Consider the following 20691-nt stretch of genomic DNA (forward strand, 5'->3'; position numbering starts at 1 on the left):
ACTGCAATATGAGTCAGATAACCATCATAGTGTAACCACCTGTCACAAATTGACTGTACGTTCACTTCGGTGTTACTGTGTATGCAGTAAGCCAATATGTGACGGCATGGTAATCCGTTTTCAATGAAGAATGGACACGAGCACCGGCTAGTGTCGACGTGTACGTAGTACGTCCCCGTGGCGTCCATAGCGGTGAATAAATCTTCCGTCAATGCAGACTGCGTTATAGGAATGCGAAGGTGTCGCTTCAGTAGTTGACAGGCAACTGGTGTCAGTCGTTCCTGAAGTCGACGTACTTCCGGCTCCTCACCAATACCGGCTTTCCCCCGACAATCCATTGAATATTTATGTAATCTTGCTTCCATCCAATATCCAGTACGAAGCAGCACATTTCGATTAACGAAAGTACGTTGTTAAAACTACAAAATCATGTTATGTAGATTTTGATTTACCTTTCAACCGTTCGAGTGAACATGAGGCGAAAGAACAGTTGTACAATTTCTGATCGCACCCTCTACAATAACGGTTACTGGGTTAATGTTAATGAACGAAACAATTACCCTCTTTATCACATTCCGAACAAGGTGTACGCGACACAGAATATGGTGTGCATCCGGATACACCTGCGTAATAGCAGCAGCAATTGCAGGTGAATCATCGGTCACAATGCCTACCAGTTGTCGACTGTTGGTACACCGTTGGAAAAAGAAGAGGAATCGAGAAATCAAGGCCGACGTTTCGCGACTTAAAAAGGCAATGCACATGGGTATTGCCTTAAAATTCATATCCATGGCAACGACTTGATATAAATGGACGTTCTCGTTATTAGTTTTGTACGTCCCGTCAAAACCAATTACGTCACAAAAGTGACCGGCCAAATTCACTTGCTCAGCAGTCATGAAGAAGAAATACGATAGACAGTTCTTATCGTCCAATTCGTATTCGCAAAGCCCACCCAAGGATGTTATGTGAGCTTTCAATTTCCCGTAATCACCTATAGTGTACATTATAAATTGGCAAATTCCGTACCAGGAAGGTTCGCGTGTGAGAACACTTTGTACCGCATATTGCAGACATCTTGAGCGGTCAGACATTTCCCATAAGATTGGTAAGCAAAATTCCTGATGTGGAATGCAGCGGTACCGGAAATCAGCAGCGGTCTCACAGTTTCAAACTCCCCATCCGTTAACCTGCGCATCCATGAATTACCCTGGTACCTCAGGGAATTGCACTCGTGATTGTGATGTACATTCCCACGTACAACAGTCCAATAGCCGTCTATAATCTTACAAAACATAAATGCTGGACATTGGGTGTTCATAGAAGCCCTTCATTAAAAAAAATTATAAAACAATTTACCAAATTACCTCCTCCGTCTAATACGTTGTGACGAACCGCTAGATCTTATACGCCCATTTCGCCAACACACAAATTTAATGTAGGATTTTTGATCTCTGCCAATATGCGAATCTCTCACTACATAATGACTGTAAGTCGATCTTTCAAAATTTGTGATAGTGGTCTTTAACGCTTCAACCGATGGAAACGCAACCAGAAACAAGGTAGTCAAAAAGACTTCCTCCATTTCCGTTACGTGAGAAACACCAGCGCTCGTACTCGGCACGTTACTCTGCTCCATAATGACGATTGAGATTGTGCTTCGTCGACAAGTACTGATAATTTATAACAATTTTCAAGACATAACTAACCAATTAAATCTAATTTTTGGAACTAGCCATTTCATTGGACGAAACACGGGATGAAAAATATTGTAATTTGGGGTTGGAAAATTTTTTTTAAAAAAAAAATGGCCGGTCGGACAATATTATTCTTAAGTGTAGGACAAATTGTTTTTGAACACATAAAGGGGGTTTCAATTTCCGTATGGCCAAGGCTCCAATAAACCCTAGTATACGTCCTTGAAGGCTTTTGTATAACACTACAAATGCTGATTTGATGTCAACCTTATGACCTTTTAATCTTCATATATAAGTGTTCTTAACAGGCACATTATGTGTGATCAGATTGTTCGAAATGTATTGCGCAAATATATCACATAATTCTGATAAACTTCGTCTTCTCGTTGCATTATCGAAACTAAGCAATAAATCAGTTGTCCCCGTCAAGTTTCCGCTCACTACACTATTATTAGTTAGTCCTATTATAATGAACAAGAACACCAGTGGGGACAACCGAAGGTATTCGAGCACGAAATTACAGAGCATCTCAATAAAGTCTGAGAACGACATACTAATTCGTTAGTTTGCAAAATATCAATCCATCATCTCAAACTGGACCGTTCCTGTCGCAAACATCAATCCAATGTCTCAGATGTCATTATTCATGCGTTTTCATACCAATTATGTTCCGTTCCCGTTCTTTCCTCATCGACCTTCTACTGAAATACATTCTATGCCTGACCATCGTTATATACTACTTGTGTAGATATAAGTAACCCACACCACACTACTTGTTTTCTATCCACTTTGTTAGTTTCATATCGGTGTGGTGACTTAGTATGATAATTTGTACTCACATTCGTATCAGGCTTTACAATGACTCTGGCTAATGGGATCCTATTACATCTACTGTGGTTCAGAGCCAACGGGTACTATCACAAAACTTTGTAATCAGAGCGTGGTTCAAACCCAAGAACATGAATTTGTACCCAGTAAATGAGGTGATAATAATGGCAATAAACACTAGTCAGACAACATTGTTTCAGTCTCCATCCATTACATTAGACAGAAAAACATGACTAGTCTCTCGTAAATAACAAAGAACTGATGATACTCATGTAATATATCGTGATTATTTTTTTACGGATATTGTGAATTATTGGGTGAAGGTTAATCGTCTTCAATGATTCCTCAAGGTCTCTCCCTAGTTTAAACAACGTTTACTTTGTCAATGAGTACTCCAATTAAAAAAATCATATTATTATGCTAAATTAGCGGTACCACTGATGCCTTATTCTCCAATTAGTTGTTTGATTCACTCCAGTTTATTTTTATGCATGAGATATTAAACTTTCTAAAATATTCTATGAATTAACTGAGAGATTAGTGAATTCATTTTGTATTGTTTGTTTGAATCTTCCCATTGATGTTTAGGACTGCAATTGATAAGTGTCTTCTTGCATGTTTGCATCCTGTTCGGATTGCCTCAGTGTTGCCTTAAGCCACGAGCGTTATAAGTAAAGATGGATAGTGGCTAGCAGTGGAATTCAGAACGCACGTCTTGTCCTACTTAATACTCGTAGGCTCTTAAGACTAGGTAGTTTAGGAGATAAAACGATGATTTTGAAGCGAACGGTACAGGTTTCCAGTTCCAGGGTGCACATCAAATGTGGGATGCAAGTGCATCTAGCTGAAGAGTCCCGAAGAAGACGAAACGCATTCCACTGCTAACTACCATCCACCTTTGCATATAATGAGAGATTAGTGATTTATAATACTGAAAAAAGAGACGAGTTTTTCGTGATTCTCTCTAAATATTAGGTGATTAAATGATAATATACAAAATAAGCATTAGTCTGAGTGAAATTACGTTTTATCCTGTTTGTTTTCTTTCTTGCACTTAACCAGACATTAAAGATTATCAGTAGTATGTACGTGTGTAGCACAGTTTTCTATGTATCACAGTTATCGATCATCCGTAAACAAGTGATCACCTCTATCTCTATTAAAAGATAAAAAACGTATTTAAACTAATGTGATGAGTAGTTCTCATTGTCACGTTAGACAATAACTTGAAAAGATTTTCTGGAATACTTTTTGTAGAAATAAGATGCATGTCTTTCTAAAATTTATAATAGTAATAATAACCAATAGGTGTCATTCATCATGGACTAATCTCAGTTAGGAAAGCATAGAATATAATGAAGTAATGAGCCACTGCTTGGTCCTAAAATCATTACGACCTCTCCAGAGATTTCACATCCAGTGCTCAACTACTACAATCATTGGATTATCATCTAATGGTACATATTTCCAACTTCAATCGGCTTGGGAAATTACACAACTTTAATTCAATGCTATTGGTGTCAACTGTTTCAAACTAGGTCTGTTTGAACTCTACTGACCATGAACTAGCATTATATATAGAATCGCTATAGTGAACATCAGGTGTTTGACTATACCAATTATATTCACAGGACATTTGAATACTTGTAAAATATGTTGAAATAGGAATTTTTGTTGGTGAATGCCTATCGTTTTTCTATATTTATCAACCGGTTTCGCTAAAGAATATTTAGTTTTACTAAAAAGCTTATATGTTATACATGAATCCTAAAGTAAGCGGCTCTCGGTTCATAAAAGGACACCAAAAACTCAGATGATAGTCACTGGCATCATCTCTATTTTTTCCTTAATTTCATACTAGGTAGCTTCATAGTGGATAGCAGTGCATAAGTACATCATTCCTTTGAAATTTAATCCGAAAAAATATAGCTAAAATCTGGAAATTTATTGCAGTATTTGCACAGCTGAAAAACAGTGAAATAAAAATTAGAACTGACCAACAACTGTTGAACAGAATTTGGACATACCAGACAATCATTTGGTATGCTGTCTCGCAACCAAAAACTCCGAAAAGGCAGAAGTTACAAGTCAAATTTGGCAGTGTGCGTGGGTATGTAAGAGAGAAAGAGTGCTTGCACAAACTCACTCATTCATAATAATCCATGTACAGTCTGATATTATTCTGTAATAATTTACGTTGCCATTTTGAATTAGTATGGTAAGAAGTGGAATTAACAAGATAAATAGTTAACAAGTTCAAATATTATTAATGCAATTATGTTGAAGAAGATTGGTGGAGAATAATGTTTAAAAAGAATGAATCATATAAAGATTTGACCTCCAAATGCCCTGGTACGGCCGAGGGTGGGAAGAGTTCACTCCCGCTCTCTCTCTCTCGAAATACTATCACATGGACACGAGTGCACGGCCACTTACAGGGAAATCCTACTCAAAGCCTTTTCCTGGGGAGGGTGTTGTCTACACAATTGAGAGAACGAAAAGTGGATGTCTCGCGCTTTAACCGGGCCAGAGAATATCGAGGATCCACCTAGAGGAGTTGGAAAACCCTGATTTCAAACAAACGGTGGAATTGGGCTACAGGATCCTAGGGGAATTAATGGTGTATGAACCTATTGTTAGTCGCCGGCTACCATGGGACTGCATCTCCTGACGTTTCTCCACTGTCTTGTGGATTAGACCTTTTGGTCAAAGGCTCCGGGTGTGGTCCCGTAGGAAAACCACCTACTTCGGTTTGGACATCCGGACTGTATCACAGCCCTCACACAAGCCGGATAATTTTTGTGGTGCATCTTTATTTGACGCCTTCTTGCACCAATGTTTATGTGATTAAATAAATAAGTAAACAAACTGTATGGTTGAATACTGAAACTCAGAACCTAGCAGAAGTTCTGACCCATTCTAGAAGTTATAGAATGCGGTACAATAAATACACAATCAGTAAGTGTAAGAAATCAATAACTTTCAATCATAGAGCGTTTTATTCGAGAATCGTTAAACATATGTGAACCAAAGTGATCTAGGGATTTCAACAACGTCAGATAACTAACAAATGGAACAACACAAACCAAAATGAGTCAGAACAAAAGAGACTATATGACTACTAGAAAATCTTATGAGCATCTAGGTGATCCGGAGGAATCAGGAAGCAGCGAATTATAAGACAGATTAGAAATGACGGGAAGTAAGTCGGTTAAGATAATTAGTATGACTCAAGGTGAAAGCGAGAGTTATCATTTCCAAGTTGAAAAGTGAGAAGGACAGATATCACAGAAAATAGGGCTTGTAATAGACACAGCATACGTATGCAAAATTAATTTCATAAAAATAAGGGAACAGAGAATAATCAAAACCATTTGAATGGAAATAGTAGTATAAGTAGTGAATATAAGTAGTATGATGTGTGTATTCCATGAATACTTAAATATTTATATTGAACGGTATTTTGTATACAAATACATCAGACTCAAGTTATTGAAACAGTATTGATGTCAACGTATCATGAATAAAGCTTTTATATGAGACATTTGCAAAATAATATTTTAGTATGTTGTTTTAGATATTCTAATGCCAGTTATGCCTTCTTCCAACTAAGCACGTCGGGCTCACCAGTTTAAAGTTTTTGAACGCTACCACCGAGTGTGGTGGTGTATATCAGACGAATATAGATGTTAGTTGACCTAAATTAGGATATTTAATAGTTATGTTGAACAGGGTAACCAGTTATTTACATTGATTATATTTAGGAGAGGGAAAGTAACAAATGAAATAAACATTGTCTCGTATACGAAAGTCATTATATGTACATATAATTTACGTTGAAGATCAATTATCTGTAAGTTATCTCGATAAAATATGCAATACGAGCAGTTCTGACTGTGAGATTTATGCAGTATAGTTTTGATTGAAGTAGGGAATAATCATACATCTGTAATCCCTAAAAAGGATCAAACCTAAAGTGTCACTGCGAGTACATAATCTCTGTACAACTGAGTTGGATCGCAGTGGTCTATATACTAAGATTGAATCAGTTTGCGATATGACCACATAAATTAGACTTTTTGACAAGATAGAAAAACTAAGGAGCATTGAATAATCGTTTTGATCATTTGCTCATGATAACACATCAGTGCGTACCTTATCAATTCCTACAAAATTGAAGCTTTAAAATTCTTATGTACACATACACACATAAACCGAAGACGACATGATTCAAATTTAACATCGTGCAAACAATTTACATGCACGTTTGATAAGGGCACACCGTGATTGTTTACTTACTTAATTACGCACGTTACCCTTCGTGGTGAAGCATAGGCCATCCAAAAGCATTCGCCATTCAGATCTGTCCTGGGCAATACTTTCCAGTTGCTATTCATCCTTCTCATGTCTGCTACCAACTCCCAACGCAGTGTGTTCTTTAGTCTCTTACTTTCCCGTTTTCCTTCAGCATTCCAAGTTAGCGCTTGTCTCGTGATGCAGTTCGAGGATTTCCTCAATATATGTCCTATCCAATCCAAACATCTTTTCCTAATTTCCTATTCAGCTGGAAGCTGGTTTGTTCTCTCCAACAGTAGGCTGTTGTTGATTGTATCCAACCAACAAACATTCAGTATCTTGCGAAGAAAACTGCTTATGGATACTTGTACATTCTTGATGATGGTTGTGTTAGTTCTCCAAGTTTCAACTCCGTGCAGTAGGACTGCATTGACGTTCGTATTGAAGATTCTCACTTTGATGTTGGTCGACAGTTGTTTTGAGTTCCGTATGTTCTTCAACTGTAAGGATGCTGTCCTTGTTATGACAATCGTCGCCCTAACGTCTGCATCCGATCCTCCACGTTCATCGATGATGCTTCCAAGATACGTGAATGATTCCACATCTTCTAGAGCTTCTCCATCAAGTGTGATTGATTTAGTGTTCTCTTTGTTGAAGCTGAGGATCTTTCTGTTTCTCTTGTGTATGTTGAGGTCTACTGATCGAGAGAATGCTGCTACACTGACCGTCTTGACCTGCATTTGTTAGTGTGCATGGGATAGAAGGGTCAGGTCATCTATGAAGTCCGAATCGTCTAACTGATTTCAAGCTGTTCGTTGTATTCCGTGTTTTCCCTTAGATGTGGAGGTCTTCATTATTCAGCCAAACACCAGAAGAAAGAGAAAGAGGGAGAGTAGACAACCTTGTCTGCCTCCAGTCTTTACTTGGAATGCATCTGCCAGTTGTCCTCCATGCACGACTGTGCACTGTTCCTTATGATGTTGACGATTTTTCTCTGGTACTCCATAGTGTCGAAGAGCTTTCCATAATGTTTTCCTATCCACACTGTTGAATGCTTTCTTATAGTCAAGGAGGTTTATGTATAGTGACGAGTTACATGCAATTGACTGCTCAACAATGATCGGTAGTGTGGCGACTTGCTCTGTGCACGACCGATCCTTATGGAATCCAGCCCGTTTATCTTGAAGTCTGACGTATACGGAGTCTTTCATCCGGTTAAACAACACTCTGTTGAAGACCTTTCCTGGTACTGACAGTAATGTGATGCCTCTGTAGTTCCCACATTTGTTTAAATCTCTTTTCTTCGGTATCTTGATGAGATATCCTTCTTTCCAGTTCATCGGCACTTGCTCTTCCTCCCAAATCTTCCTGAATAGAATGTGGAGAATGTTCGCAGTTACTTCTATGTCTGACTTCAGTGCTTCAGGTGGTAGATTGTCAGGTCCTACTGCTTTCCCACTCTTGATTTGTCTGATGACCATGTTGATTTCTTCGATCGTCGGTGGAGTGACATTTATTAGAAGGTCTGTAGGTGCTGACTTGATATCCGGTGGATTCAATGGAGCTAGTCTATTTAAAAGTTCCTCGATGTGTTACACCCATTTGTTCCTCTGTTCTTGAATCTCAGTGATTGGCTTGCCTTCTTTGTCATTGACTGGTCTCTGCGGTTTAATATATTTTCCTACCAGTTTCTTCGTCGTGTCATTTAGTTGTTTCATATTTCCCCCTCTTTCAGCTTTTTCCGCTGTCATAGCTAGCTTTTCCACGTATTTCTGCTTATCAGCTCTAATGCTCATCTTGACTTGCTTGTTTGCTTCTTTATATTCAGCTTGTGTCTTGACTTTCTCTGTTCTTGTTCGGTTGTTGTTAAATGCTGTTTTCTTGCTCTTCCTTTCTTGAATCTTGATCAGAGTTTCGATAGAGATCCATTCCTTATGATGATGCTTCTTGCGGCCCAGAACCTCCTGACATAATGAGATTAGTGCTTCGTTGATCCCGTTCCAGTTGTCTTCCATAATAGTTTCTTCTTCCTTCAGTAGATCTTGTAAGGCTTGGAACCTGTTGTTGAGAGCTATCTTGAATTCATTGAGTTTGTCAGTATCTCGAAGGAAGGCTGTATTGAACCTTTGTAGTGCTGTTTGTCCAGTTATCCAGTTTTTCTTTAGCTTCAGTTTTAAATTGGCCACAACTAAGTGGTGATCTGAAGCTATATCAGCTCCTCTCCTGGTTCTCACATCTTCCATTGTCCTTCGGAATTTTTTATTGATGCAAATATGATCTATCTGATTCTCTGTAGTGTGGTCCGATGAGATCCATGTAGCTTTGTGTATACGTTTGTGTGGAAATATTGTGCCTCCTATGATAAATTCGTTGAATACACACAGATTTGCGAATCTTTCTCCATTTTCGTTTCTCTCTCCCGGTCCATGTCATCCCATGATATCTTCATATCCGGTGTTGTCTATTCCGACTTTGGGATTTAGATCTCCCATCAGAATGGTGAGGTCGTTTCTTGGGCACTTCTCTATGATTGACTGCAGCCGCTCGTAGAATTGATCTTTAATGTCTTCTTTGCTATCATTGATGGGTGCATAACATTGGATAATATTCATTAAGATCCCCTCCTTCTTTGTTTTGAATGATGAATTGATGATTCTGGATCTGTGAGATTCCCATCCTACAAGTGCATTTCGTGCTACTTTGGACAGCATTAGAACAACTCCCTGAGTGTGTGGAGCATTTTCCTCTTCGTGGCTGGAGTATAGCAGCATCTCTCCCGTATTTAGCCTTTGTTGTCCAGCTTGGGTCCAATGGGTTTCGCTGATTCCCAGTATTGCCAAGTTGTATCTCCTCATTTCCGTTGCTATTTGATTGGTCCTCTCGGTCTCCCACATTGTCCGGATGTTCCACATTAGAAGGGGCATCGGTCTTGTGACTTCCGAAGAATTTTGATTTTTATCATGAGGCATCATAATTCTTCCTTCATTTTGGAGGGTAGAGTTTAAATTGTTTAATTTGTTTAGTCTGGTTGATGTTTTCTTAGCAAGATTGTTTTCTACTGGATGGGGTTGCCGACCTCGTGTACAACTCACCTCCCCTACCCGGGCTTGGGACCGACAGTAACTCTAAAAGAGCTACAGACGGAGTTCCATGATTGATTAAAAATATATATACGTAAGGGCAATCTGCAAATAAAAATGTCAGTGCTGAACTGCAGAAACTAAGTTGATTGCAAATCACTATCAATATAGATTTGCAAAGTGATATTTCGTTCTGACCTCTAAGATATTTTATGGTTGATTTGCATGACCGCATTCAACAGCAAGAGTGTTATGACAATTTCACGTAGTATAGCTGTGTTTATGAACGAAAGAAAGTGTTAACTCAACAAGCATGTTGACGATATTATTTTTCCGGCTATTAAGATGTGCAAATCCGAGAATTTGTACGTAAGACAGATTAACTGGAAGGTATATTGTTAGAATATATATATATATATCGTATGTATGAAGATTGGTGTTAGCATCAAGTTTCAGATACCTCACATCACAATATATAGGTGATGTAATCTCATTAGAACTGCGCAAAAAAATGAATCCATCATTTTAAAATAAATTTTAGAACAACTTGGCTTATTTTAAATGTAATGGAAAACTTACCAGTTTCCATCATAATAATATTATCACTAAGAAATGTTAGTGATTCAACTTCTGTTGATTAGCCTAGAAACATTGTGTTCACGGAAGATATCGTTTGGAGGTATTCCAGTTGGATCTCATTTATAGTTATGAGTACGAATGTATAACTGACTGCTTGATCGCCTCAAACTACATTCAGTGTCCCCCTTGGTTTTATGTTTCTCCAATGAAAACCAGGCAGTAACGAAATCTGTCTTCGAGTAAGGTGTGCTTCATCAGTTGTAACCGGTTGCATTCCTGGCTTACAACGCTCGGTATAAAATTTTGATTTTAAAATATTTTGTTGATTATATTAGTATTTATTACATTAGTTAGAATAAACCGGAAAGTTTGTATTTACTTGCTCTATGAGTGCAATTTAATCAAAGTTACTTTCCTGTCTTCAATATTGACCACATTGTCTTTCACAAACATATATCATGCTACTTAAAACTTTAAGTCAGTAACTGAAGTGACCATCATGACAACTGTTTACTCTTCTTTCTGAACTAAATACTTTGAATACTATGTATAAACGGTTTCTATTTGTATGCGTACATGCACATGATCACTTGAGTTTCCTCTCAATTGACCTGTTGTACTGTTGCTTATTTAATGATCTATAATTTGATTAAGTGAGTCAATCTTGTTCGTATCTTTACACTATGCCTGACAGTTTAGTTAGTTACAGTTTAATTATTAAATACATTCATGATTTCTACTTACAGGACATCAGACATAGTTACAACGAGAAGATAAGAAGAATACGGAAAAGCACTAACAAATTCATAGTACCAATTAATTACATACTGAAATGTTTCCACTTTTCATTAACGTCAATGAATCATTATTACTGTGTCAAAAATCAGACAACAACGGGGGCTGAGATGAAACAGAGTAAAATGCGAGTTATCATGCCGATATATATGTAATTTGAAATGGAAGCAATTATTATTTATTACAAGTGATGTTTTTTATTTACGGTGTTTAACTTGACAAATAAACAATAGCCTTTTGTTTATGAAAAACAGATTATGATTACGTTATATCATGTGAGAAGCGCGTATAATAACACCGATGTTACTATTGGAAATCTGACAACTATAAATAATCATGACTAGTGGAGATCAAACATGTCAGCTGTAGCGTAAGTATCACCAATAGGTACTGAATTGACTGAAACAAAGTACGGAAACCACTGGAGTTCAACATAGTGGTCTGAAAGTTAGGCATTTTCCAAGGAGCCTGAATGCTCAGGGTTCAATCACTAACGTAAGCCATAGGAGTATGCTGGCATTAGGATGTTCTGTACTAGATCGAAAAGCTTAATGTAAACTAAACATTTAACTATTTCCACAAACCTCCAATCCCACCAAAAATCTACATGAATGTTAACGGTTGTAATACTATGAATAATTATAACCAAACTTGATCTGATTTTACGATATATGCTGTAATGTGCCTGAGAAAGGGTACTCTGAGTACGATCATTAATTGCAGATTGAAATTAAACTAGAAAGGAAATGCTGCCAATTTAATTCAAGAGGTTTGCAGTGAATAGGAAGTGGACAGTTATCACCATGGTAGGAAACGAGGTTGAATAAGTATTTTTTTAAATTAATAGATCAGTGGGTATTGACTAAATCCGGAAACAATACTATGGAGATTGAAAAGTATAATCAGTTGTTGGCAACCAATCATCAACTTACTCTTAACTGTTTCTAACCGTTAAATAGACAATGAATTACAAGCATAGTCTTGAGATTGTGGAGAATCCTTTTAACTCAGATGATTTCAAAGGTGATGAGTTATCTGAGCTGGATGAATCAATCCTGAAAGTTTCACACTCTTCCTAGACAACATCATTAGTACAAACTTCCAAATAAGAGTTTTACTATTATACAACCCACCTCGGAGATAACAAAATTCCAAAAAAACCCTCATGAACTATAAAGTTTTTCGATCATTTCTATATCTTAACTAGTTGCTAATCCTGTTCATCTATATGAATGAAGATATAAGATCGGTAAGATGATCTTGAGATAATTTTCACAGCTTTCAGTCAATTAAACGAGCCAAATAACATTGACCGAATGATTTGAGATAAAAAAAGAGAAATAAACTACTGGGTCTATTTTGAAGGCTGTTTTTTTTCAGTTATGAATAGCTCTTCTTAATTGTTGAACCTAAATAAGTTAACAAATTGAAGTTTGTATAAAATAGAAAAAAAAACCCAGCTGAACAAACTATTGTCATAATGCTGTAATCAAAACAGACTAATCTCTCTCATTGTGTGGTGTTCATTATGTTCATTGATATTAACAAAGTCAATGGAACTGATGTGTAGATATTTAGAAGGCAAATATATTGTAAACTGATATTTATTGAAAATAAATTAAAATGTCATAGTATAAATACAAAATCACTTGAATCAATAAATTAATGAACCTCGATTCTAGATTTCATTATCGTGATATTCGTCTAAGAGATACAGTATAATGAACAAATTTCAACAAAGGTTGGAAGACATTCAAGTAAACAACAGAATAATTAACTAAACAGAGAGTACCCTATTATTATTATTATTATTATTATTATTATTGGCTTTATTCAATATTATATTTTTGGTTTAATATAGAATTCTCAGTACAAAGTATTTCAACAAGTTTCATTTACGTAAAGGGGAAAAAAGTGAGGGGAAAAAAACAACAACCGATAACTGCCTAGATATTTACATAAATTAAGTAGGTAAACTACATGGACTTGAGTGGAATGCTTTTTTTTAAAAGAAGATTTGAATCTGAACAACATTTTGCTATGTTTGAAGTGATTAAGAGTTCACCTAGTCTGCGAAAAGAACAAAGACTCTGTGACTGAAGACCAATAAACTGGGTATTGTGATGCATCCAAACCGTGCTAATTAGATAGAGAAGTTCAAGTTTGAAAAGGGGAAATATATTCTGCAAGCAGCCAGAAGCATGAGCATTCACCACGACGACTCTAGTCAAAAATACACTCATTTATATACTGATTCATGCACCCATTTTCGATTAATAATCAGAATAAATCACTTAGATAAAAAAATACTTGATACAAGAATATCATATGTTATACAAAATAAAATGTCATAGGGGAAAACAGTAACAAATACTATACTGAGTATCAGAATGGGTTTTGTGGAGATTTTAGAAATTTCACTGGTGGAAATCATGAGTCGATTGAAGGTAGACCACCATAGAGAACCTGGAAGCACTGGACGGCCGTTTCGTCCTAGTATGGGACTCCTCAGCAGTGCGCATCCACGACCCCGCACCCCGCGGGATTGGAACCCAGGACCTACTGGTTTCACACGCGAGCACTTAACTATTAGACCACTGAGCCGGTATCCATTAGTGTTAATGTCTAACTTCAATCAATCCATGAAGTTGCGCCACCGTACACCATTATCTTCAGTAAGCTGATATCTCACAACAGTCCTGGTTGAACTCCATTGGTAACGGCTTCCCACTAGAACTCCAGGAGTATCTCTTGAAATCAGTCACTAGTGAGCAGTTGATTGTTATCAGAATGGGTTTTGTGGGGATTTTAGAAATTTCATAGGTTGAAATCATGAGTCAATCGAAGGTAGACCACCATGGAAAACCTGAAAGCACTGAGTAATCATCAAATTGAATCAAAACGGAATTAATGTTGAACCAAAAAAACATGATGAATAACTCAATCTAATTTTTGACTTTTCATTCCGTTATAACACATTTTAACTAGAAAAATGTTTAAGGATATATGTAATTGACTAAGTCAGCTTTACCAACTTGTTCGTCGCATAGTATGTTTTCTGAGCTTTAATACCTTTGCTTACATGAATGGATTCCAATGTACTAAATTTTTTTCTACTAAAAGATATACAAAGATAAATATGTTAATGGAGTGGATTTTCAGTATCTGACATGATTGCACTTGACAAAATGCTAATTGTTTATCCTCAACCATAATCGAATCAAAAGATTAACCACATGCCTTATTAACTATCTTTAGCACTATCCTCAACATAGAGAAATCTTTTCTCAAAAGCTTGGGAAAAAATAATGGAGAACAGTGAAGAAGAATAATAGATCATATATGATAATTTACAAATCGTAAAAGTAGATATTAAATAATACTAAAAGCATACAGCTTCTTTATTTAGTAATTCCGATGGAGAACTCTCTTCTATAACAATAAATCTTGAGAAGACCAAGAGAGATCAGAGGAAAAACTTACATCAAGATAAATTACCTTTGACACTATGTTTCTTAAAAAATCTCTAGTAGTATAAGCTTTATACGATTCCAACAGGGTGTTTAGGCACTGTTCATGTCTTAGGCTAAAGTTAACAGTTCAACATTTAGACGGATTAAGTGTGAGACTATTAACAACAAGCCATAGTTCAACAGTAGATAAGAACTTATTTATTTTAAGGTGATGTAAGGATGTAGAAATGGGTGTACATTCAAACTGGCATTTACATGCCAGTTTGTGACTCATCTAACCGTACTAACATATACGAGTGTTTCACATAGGACATAACGGACAGATCGTAATCCCATATGTATCTTATTTTATTGATCCAATTGATTTCAAAGTTTTTTCAGTTCTTGTTAAAGTGTCGATAAATTGTCCAAGTGGTTATGTCAACCTATCAACTATATTGGGAGCCCTCAACAATGAATTTCTTCAAAAAGACTTCAGAAGTTAGGAAAACGCTGAAAATACTTTAATTAATCAATGTACTTTAGAAAATTTCAAGAGAGTTCAGTGTCTAGGAATTGAAGAACAAAATATGTATCGAACCATTGACCTAGTATAAACCTCTTTATGAAATCACTACAATTGAATGTGAACCGTTAACTAAACTTTTCATGATTCGTTAAAGTTTTACTCGTTTGAGGAGTCTAAATATGCAGAGTTCACTGTTGTACAACGTTTGGTTTCCAATGCTTCCTAGTTTCGACCGATTCTTCAGATGATATTGGTCTAAGGTTAAAATAATTTGAACTTCATTTAAAATCTACATACATTAGCCTATAAGAGTTATAAATAAAAAAGACAAGTTTAAATATTCTTACATGCTTGGAGGTAGATGGCCGAAGACCAGTCTTTAACAATCTACCATCTCAACATTCTGCACGAGATGTCGAAGCACTGAGACTATTAGTGATCACATTACAACTTGGTCGATAGAAATCAATCAGCACTAAAGGATTAGACAGATATGACAATGATGAAACTACTCACTTAAAATAGTACGTAATTTTAGATGTTTCAGAGGATTTGCCCTTAAAATATTAGTAAGAATTTAACAATTTTGGATTTTTTCTTTCATTAAAACTGAAGTCAGATTAGTCTAAGTGACCTATGACAGAAAAATTAATCACCCTCGGTTACCCCTGCGTAATGTATTTTGACGTACACTGAGAATGGAATAAATTGATTTATTCATGTCATTATGAATTAAACACTGAAATGAGTACACTGACACATACACATGTATCGAGGCAGAGTTTTTTTGTTGCACAAATCAACTCCTAATTTACTAACGGGAACGTAACAGTCAGTCACTCGAGTATAGGATACGCCTCCGTGAATTCAAACACATTTACTTTTCAGTGTTCATTTTGTGTGTGACATCAAGCAATTTTTTCTTCATTCATTTTATAGGTGGGTGATACATGTAAAAGTATAACTTTCATTGATGATTTCATTTTAAGCCATAACATTCCCTTTATTGACTTTTTCATCCGAAAGTTGGGATGTGTTACAATGGCATGTTCATAGAAGACTTAGATAGCAATTAGATGGTTGGAATGAAATCCTGAATGGAAATCATGCTCTTATATACAACTCTCAGCTACTAAATGAATGGTAAAATGCTCGATAATGTTGGGTATTTCACTTTCATTCAATCTCATACATCAGTTGTAATAAATAATTTTTCATTTGATTTCATAATCATTATCCTTGTTAGTGAAACAAAAAGATTTTGAAAATTGTAATATAATGAAACGTCAATAGAATCAATTAAAACAACTGATTAAGGAATTAGCTTATTGATTATGTCACAAAATTGTAGTTACTAAGTCTTCTTGTATATTACAGTGTCAAACAGAATGATCATATGACTGGCAGACAAATAAACATCATTTTATATGTAAACAATTTTGACAAGAAAACAACACACACTTATGATTCATTTCATTAAACTGAACGAGAAAGAAAACAATTTACATTTAAGATACAACCAATGTTATTAGAGAGAATTCGCTCTCTGCATTTGTTACATAATTACTACAGATCAAGGGGAAAGTTTAAAAAATTAATGGACCCGACATGTACTTCATTTAGATCGGTTACGATAGGCATATAGTAACAATAGCCATAACACAGGAAGAGTAGGACAAAACTGACTCAGTAATTCCGTACTTAAGAGGATGTAGTTAAATTAATAATCAACATTTTATAGCTGCCGATCGATAGTGGTAAACTCTATCTAGCACTAGATTCTGACTCATACTGCTACATAGTTTAAACAATCCTATTATACAATTTATTTTGTCATTAGTCTAATTAGCACAAAACAAGTCTTAATTTTAATGTATGGGAATATTAGGATTTTTGATAAATATTAGCTCATTACAGTCGTAGACTAACTGTTGTCCCTTGATACTTGGGCGGTTCAATCAAGAATAGGTTACTGGTAACTCACCATATACTTGAATATGAGCTACACACAAAGTATGGACGCTAATAATATAATTATTATGATCAGAATGGGGGATTTGTGTAGATTGTAGTAGTTTTAATAGTTGAATTCATGAGTCGATTTAACCTAGACCACCACTGAAAACCTGGAAGCACTGGAGTCTAATCCGTGTCGGGTAGAGACAGGTATCTACCTCAGACAATGGATGAATAGTTCCGTGAAAGTATGGATCGATTGAAGTTAAACACTAACACCATTGGGTACCGGCCAGCTTAGTGATCTAGTGGTTAGGTGCTTGTGTGTGAGCCCGAAGGTCCTGGATTCGAATCTCACATGCTAGTATGAAACGTCCGTTCAGTGCTTCCAGGTTTTCAATGGTGGTTTAACTTACATCTACTCATGGATTCAGCCATTAAAATTTGATTATTATCAACATATTGAATGAAACTAATTATTTTGTTTGCATTTAATGAGGAAAAGACAGTTTCGTTCATTTGAGATCTGACAAGATTGAAAAATATCTTTCTTTCCATTGTATTTCATTTATGACTACGTGTAATGTTCTGCTGTGGTACTACCATTGACGTAGTTAATTAGGTCGAAATATTCTAATTATTATGATTACGAACATTTTATAATTCTTTTTTTGATGTGAAATGAATCAGATTTAAATAAAGTAGGAACACACTAGTAAATATCACGTTAATTTAAGGACATGAGGTCATCTATGAATATATATGTGTACATTAGAGGTCGATAGTTGATTTCTTACAATGGATATAAATGAAAAAAACAATCATGAAATAAGAGAAACTAAAACAGTCGATTGATCACCAAGCAGTGAGCAATGTCATGTCTGTAATGTTCTTCTTAGTACTGATTGAAGTCTATTGATCAAGTTAAAATGTGATAAGTAGTCTAAGTGACCTGATATCTCATGTACTATGTTAACATTTTAAGTGGTTGGAGCTAGTCGATAGGAAACCCTGCTGTTTGGCACTTGTCAGTAAAGTATACCTGCAAGGTTGAGGAGGAGGATACTCTCTGGTGGATTCAATCCTTTATCACCCAGCATTACAGTCAGAGAATTTATTACTCCATTATTCCTTTCGGAAGTTACCTAGTGTAAGGTCGAGATGTATTTACAGTCCCTTCAGAATTACAGATACACTTCGTTGACAAGTATCAAATAACACCAAATCTAGTCCCAGGATTTTGTGTCAACTACCTACAAACACCTAACAATTTAGCGACCATTTGTACTCAGTGTCTTCATTGATAATATGTAAGCGTTTGATATGATATACAGGCACTTGGTTAGAGTTTCTTCATAAAAAAATTTCATAGCAGTAGGGGCGATATATCGGCCAGTTAGTATCGAATCGAACGAAAAGAACATTTTTCTATCGTGATGCTAATCACAACCCAAACTATTATCAAGACAATCTATTACTTTATGCTATGTCATATATATTCATTTTTGAGATCATTACTATTTAAATGACTTTTACAAGAACTGACAATACAATTCCTGATTGACCGTTTTATCTCTCTTCAGTCAAAATATCTTCCTACTTTAGCCCGTAAATGCCCTGATATGGCCGAGAGTGGGGAGAGTCAACTCTCCCTTTCGAAATGCTCTCACATGACCACGCGTATACAGTCACTGACAGGGAAGTCCTACTCACTGCCTACTCACACCAGGGATGTTGTTTACGAAATTGAGAGGACGCAAAGCGAATTTCCGAGGCTTTGCGGGGTTAGTGGATATGGAGAATCTACCTAGGGGAGTTTGAAAATCCTGATTCCAAACCATTGGTGCACATGGGCTCCAGTATTCTGAAGGAACAAATGGAGTATGAACCTATTGTTAGTCACCGCCTACCATGGGATTGCACCTCCCAACATTGCTCCACTGCATTGTTGATTAGGCCTTTAGGTCGAAGGCTCCGGGTGTGGCCCTGTAGGAAAACCACCTACTTCGGTCTGGGCACCCGGGTACTATCCCAGCTCTCACATAAATCGAATGGTTTATGTGGCGCATATGTATTTGGTGCCTCCTTATACCAATGTTTATGTGTTTATATAAATAAAATAAATAACTTCAATATGAAAGAGTTTTAACTAATGGACTATCTTGGATTGACCGTATTTGTACTAATGATACTGTTGTAGATTACGTGAAGCTACTAAACAGACCATTGACAGAAAATGGTAATCCTTTGAAAATTTATGAATCAGTCGAAAGGTCACAGTGTGTTGAGATCTATTAGATTTCTATCACCTGTCACATCAGATCATTCTATCATTCACAGGTTAATCAAACTACCTTATGTTAAAACTAAAGCTTAAATCAGCTGTTAGTGGCAGATGACAAACATCTATCTTTCTCTTTGTTAAACACCTCATCTTTCATTTGTCGTATTGACCTTTTATATTTCATAAATAAATATTCTTAACATGTTTGATTCACTTGGTATTGTTTTACTTGTATCTTCCCATTGATGTTTAGGACTGAAATTGATCAGTCTCATGTTGGCATATGTGCATACTGTGCGTATTGCCTCGATATTGCCTTAATTTACAAGCATTATAAGCAAAGATGGATAGTGACTAGTAGTGGAATCCAGGACACGCGATTCGTCCTATGTCCTATGCATCTCAGAGTTGATGTTCACTCTGGGACAGGTATATGTGCGATCAGATTGTGTTTGAAAAGTTTTACGCTAGTATATCATGTAGTTCTGACAATCTTAGTTTTCTCAATACATCATCCAAGTAAAATATTAGGTAAATGTAACTCACTTCATAAAAACATGTATTTCGAAAATTATTGAAATTCAACACAATCATGCATATGGAGAGGACAAACAGGGATAGTGAATAGCCATTATCGATTGGTTGGTTTATGACCTTCAATATTTAAATTCACTTGGTATTGTTTACTTGAATCTTCTCATTGATGTTTAGAACTTCACCCCATTGCACAACCAAGTGGCTGTCAGGACTCCGTAGCTAAGTGAGTGTTACTGGGTTTGAGTCCCGGAGTGAATATCAACTCTGGGATGCAGGTACATCCAGCTGACAAGTCTCAAATAGAACGAAACGAACGTCCTAAATTCCACTGCTAGTCACTATCCATCTTTGCTTCAAAATTTAGTCTTCATTTATCTGATAAGTAACTAATAATTGTTGAATTTAAACATGTTAAGTACTAGATACCTCCTCAATAATTCAAAGGTTAAACACTTACAGGTCCTGGGTGCGATTCCTATCGACCTGTAGATGTGAGCTACCGAAGCATCTCATTCTAAGACGAATAAACTGTCCAGTGCTTCATGTATTTTGATGGTAGTTTAACTAAGATCAGTCATTAATGTTAATAATGAAATATCGGTTGTAATTGGTTAATATCTAGTTCTTCAATTCCATGCCCACTCTTAGAATCACTTTA

At 36.2% G+C, this 20691-nt stretch overlaps 2 protein-coding genes across 2 annotated transcripts in view; both read right to left on the reverse strand.

Annotated features, from left to right (window-relative positions):
- The window catches only part of DLC1_1 (Dynein light chain Tctex-type), a gene marked incomplete at both ends in the record, with an annotated part of 143019 nt that overhangs the window by 90470 nt on the left and 31858 nt on the right, over nucleotides 1-20691 (reverse strand). The window lies entirely within an intron of this gene.
- MS3_00004894 (uncharacterized protein) lies at nucleotides 8414-9064 on the reverse strand (the record flags this gene model as incomplete). The annotated part of the gene is made up of 1 exon (XM_012938452.2): nucleotides 8414-9064. The coding sequence occupies one exon, from the start codon at nucleotides 9062-9064 to the stop codon at nucleotides 8414-8416; it is 651 nt and encodes a 216-aa protein (XP_012793906.2).

Source organism: Schistosoma haematobium, chromosome 3, assembly GCF_000699445.3.
Source record: "Schistosoma haematobium chromosome 3, whole genome shotgun sequence".
Classification (NCBI taxonomy): Eukaryota; Metazoa; Platyhelminthes; class Trematoda; order Strigeidida; family Schistosomatidae; genus Schistosoma; species Schistosoma haematobium.